Consider the following 4,438-nt stretch of genomic DNA (forward strand, 5'->3'; position numbering starts at 1 on the left):
TATTCTTCAATGGTCAGGACCCCACAGGACCACCACAGAGCAGGTATTATTTAGGTGGTGGATCATTCTCAGCACTGCAGTGACACTGACATGGTGGTGGTGTGTTAGTGTGTGTTGTGCTGGTATGAGTGTATCAGACACAGCAGCGCTGCTGTAGTTTTTTAATACCGTGTCCACTCACTGTCCACTCTATTAGACACTCCTACCTAGTTGGTCCACCTTGTAGATTTAAAGTCAGAGACGATCGCTCATCTATTGCTGCTGTTTGAGTTCATCTTCTAGACCTTCATCAGTGGTCACAGGACACTGCCCACGGGGCGCTGTTGGCTAGATATTTTTGGTTGGTGGACTATTCTCAGTCCAGCAGGGACAGTGAGGTGTTTAAAAACATTAGCAGCATTGCTGTGTCTTATCCACTCATATCAGTACAACACACACTAACACACAACCACCATGTCAGTGTCACTGCAGTGCTGAGAATGATCCACCACCTAAATAATACCTACTCTGTAGTGGTCCTGTGAGAGTTCTGACCATTGAGGAACAGCATGAATGGAGGCTAACAAAGCATGCAGAGAAACAGATGGACCACAGTCAGTAATTGTAGAACTACAAAGTGCTTCTATATGGTAAGTGGAGCTGATAAAATGGACAGTGAGTATAGAAACAAGGATGTGGTTTTAATTTCCTAAATCATCATAAAACAAACAATAAATAAATAAACAAATTAATAATTAAATAAATATAATAATGTCAGTTTCTTAATTACCAGGGTGAATTTGTGATTGCACAAAAGTAAATGCATGTAAAAAAAAATTTATCCACCATTGTAAGAAAAAGCAAATACAAATGGTATGTTAATAAAAATACTTTTTAAACCAGTTTGAAATAAAAATAGGCACAATCCAGTTTATAATTTATTTAAAAGTCAAGGTCTGAATAAGTTGTATTTTTAAAGCACACTTTATTTAATCCTTTCCATAGTCAAGTTTTACAATAACTATTAGACAGTAACTGCATAACAAGAAGCTATTTGAAAAGGGTGGCATAAAAGAAAACCTCCTGAGAATAACCCACTAAATGCAATAGTCTAAACTGTATTCATCACTGGAACTACAATCAGTGTTATGTATAATTGTTAAATGAGAACTTTTGTCTATTTAAAGACATGTAGCCACTGGAAAATACAGTGGGTCATTGATGGTATCGGGCTGGTGTGCAGCTCATGGTCCACAAGTATTGTGAATTCTGCTGAGAATCCAGATTGTTGTTTTACCTCAAATCTTGATTACTCAGACCAGAAGCTTAAGACCCAGGTCATAGATTATTCCTTTAAGACAGTAATGAACCTATCCACATAAATTAACACAAAATTGTTACAAGAGCACAAAATCAATGTTTTGCAGTGACTGTCTCCAACATATCAGTGTGAATCCTATATCCTATTGAAAACCTCTGGGCTTAATTGAAGTTTTAGTTGGAAGGGCACATGTATAAATGTAAGAATGTAAAAAAATGCTCATTTTACCAAGGTGCCAATAATTCTGGAATAATTATGGAGTTGACTACTATAAAACTGCACTACTGTTGCCCAGGCCTAGACTTTTTTTTTGACAATTAAATGATGACACATTTCAGATACCTCATATCTCAAATCCATTAATGGAAAAGCCAGCCACACACCTGATTTCATCAGACCAAGAACATTACCAATTCTAAGCAAGCACTAAATTAATTGAAAGTAGCAATAGGTTATTAAATTATGTAGTGTAAAAGAACAACTTCTGAAATTACATGTCCGGATTTTAAAGGTGATAAATGTATAGCAAACTTAGAAGAAAGTATGAGTTACCCATGAATAACTTTTTTCAAACAGATTAGTAAACCAACAAGTCTTTCCAAACCCAACATAAACCATGAAGAAATAATTGCTGAAAAAATAATTGATTTTTTTTTTTATCTTGAAATAAACACAATATATTTTATAAATAAATAATTTCTGTTAGGGAAAAATGTTTTAAAACAATTAACATACCCAAGTTCCCAAAGTCATTTGCTTTCATCATTCGCTTTTTGATGCACATTGGACTTCAGTACCTTGAACCCTTGTTTATTGTCAAATATCTGTTTTTCAAAGTTTACTTTAGAGTTCTGATAGTTTTTTTATTGTAAAAAAAAATGAGTTCAGATCTGGGTCTCTTGTACATTGTCTTTTGAGCTGGCCCGAATAAGCAAAGGTTCATGTGCAGAGGTATGTATAGAGTTTATAGTAGACGAGTGATTGTATACTGTTTTATAACTATTGAAATGGTTAATATGCTCATGCTCAAGAGGTGGCAGAGTAAGGTGACCCTCCATGGTTGGCCCAACAGTCATGCAGTCCTCATCTACGTTAATAATCTCAATTGTTCGTGTTGGTGCATGGTGGTTCTGCTGGTGATGCTGCTTGCGCATTTTGTAGAAGATGATCAGCATAACTGCAGCCATTAGTGTGATGGCCACAAAGCAGCCAATGATGATCTTTGTGGTCTTCATTACCTCATCCAAAGTGTTGAGAGAACCATCTCCCATTGCCGTAACTGGGATGGTGTAGGTTTTATCCGTAGCTTTTGTGGAGACCCGAGAAGTTGTGGTTGTTGTAGTTGGTATAGTTGTTGTCTCCCACATCACAGACGAAGGAGTAGGACCAATTTTCTGCAGCACCACGGTGTGTCCTTCATCATTTGCTGGCTCAATCGTCTCTACTGTTACAGTGGTGAAGTAGCTGAAGCTGCTGTTCTCTGTTGAGGACACATTTAGTGTAGCAGAGGCTGTAGTGTTGCCCGCTGAGTTGCTAACCATGCATATATAAGTCCCTGTATCTTGCAATGTGACATTTGTAAAGTTTAATGTCCCATCATTGAGCACAGAAATACGCACCTTATAAGCACCATGTGTCATGATGGATCCATCGGGTGTAATCCAACTGACCGATGTCAGTGAATTAGCTCTGCATTTTAGTTCTGCAGCCATGCCTTCTGTTACATTCAAATCAACAGGTGGTTCCACAATGACTGGTGCATAACAGTGGAAATAGTTTTGGTCCAATTCGCCAATATAGCGTCCCTTGTAGCTGGCAGGGGTACTGCACCGAGCGCAGCAACTGGTGTTGGCTGGGACCATTTCCTTCAACCACCAGCTAAGCCACAGGATGTCACAGTCACAATTCCAAGGGTTGTGGTGTAAGTGCACCCTCTCCAAATGGTGAAGGGGTGTAAAGAGGTCATGGGGAAGCAGGGTAAGATTATTATGAGCCAAATTCAGTTCCACAAGTGACTGAAGATCATCAAAGGCATTTCTTTCAATTGTCTGGATCTGAGCATGCATCATCCACAGTTTCTGCAAGTGGACAAGTCCTTTGAAAGAGCCTGGTCGTATAACTGAGAGCTGATTTCCTGACATCTCCAACTCATCCAGACGTACCAGGGGAGTAAGATTGGGTACCTCTTTTAGATTACACATGCCAAGGTTTAGATATCGCAGGTTACTCAGGCCTTCAAAAGCACCTTCAGAAATATAAGAGAGCCTTTTCAGCTCCCCAAGGTCTAGTCGTCTTAGTGAGGGCACACGGTTGAAGGCATAGGATGGTATGCTCTCAACAGGATTATTCCTTAGCCACAGCTCCTTGAGCTTAGACAAATATTCAAATGCTCCATTTGGTATAGTAGTCAATCTGTTATCAAAGAGTTCCAGTGTGTTTAAGTTAGCCAGGCCATTAAAGGCTCCAATTTCAATGCTACGGATGTGGTTCTTGCTAAGCTGCAGGATTTCCAGGTGTCGTAAATGCTTGAAACTGTCTACCTTAATCACCTGGATTAGGTTCTCTTGCAAGTTTAGGTACCGGGTGTTTGTGGAGATACCATCAGGAACATCTCGCAGGCCTCGGCGTGTACAGATGACTTTGCTGAACTGATTACTGCAAGAGCAGACAGATGGGCAGGTCTGAGCTCTCACCAAGCCAGCCACAACTAGCAGCTGCAAGGCTAACAACAGTATAAACAATGGATAGGACAAGGCCCGGTTCCACCTAGGACCTGTCATCATCTGCTGCTGTGGTGAGAAGGTCATCGTGTTCAACATTCATAATTCGTGAGATGACTGCTCTTTCTTTGAGGCAGGTTGTAATGGGAAAGCTGCAAGAAAGAAAAAGAAATTAGGTCAGTTGGTGAAAAACAGAATTAGCAAAGGACAGAAACATTCATTATAAAGGTCTTGACAAATAATTAACAATTATTATTTAATCTATTTAGAACCAAGCTTCATTAATGAGTCCTCATTTTAAATAATATAAATAATATGGTTAAAAGTAAAGACATCTGTTGATGACCTTGGAATATTATATTTTAAAACCACGGCCATAAATATAGAGTTGCTCCCTCTGCGAAGCTATATTGGAGTC

The 4,438-nt window shown here is 39.2% G+C and overlaps 1 protein-coding gene across 1 annotated transcript; it reads right to left on the reverse strand.

Moving 5' to 3' along the window:
- Positions 1 to 2,184: 2,184 nt before the first annotated feature.
- On the reverse strand, positions 2,185 to 4,119 carry lrrc4ca (leucine rich repeat containing 4C, genome duplicate a). Its single transcript, XM_063001629.1, has one exon. The coding sequence runs from the start codon at positions 4,117 to 4,119 to the stop codon at positions 2,185 to 2,187; it is 1,935 nt and encodes a 644-aa protein (XP_062857699.1).
- Between the last annotated feature and the right edge of the window lie 319 nt (positions 4,120 to 4,438).

The sequence above is a fragment of the Trichomycterus rosablanca genome, chromosome 1 (assembly GCF_030014385.1).
Source record: "Trichomycterus rosablanca isolate fTriRos1 chromosome 1, fTriRos1.hap1, whole genome shotgun sequence".
Taxonomy (NCBI): Eukaryota; Metazoa; Chordata; class Actinopteri; order Siluriformes; family Trichomycteridae; genus Trichomycterus; species Trichomycterus rosablanca.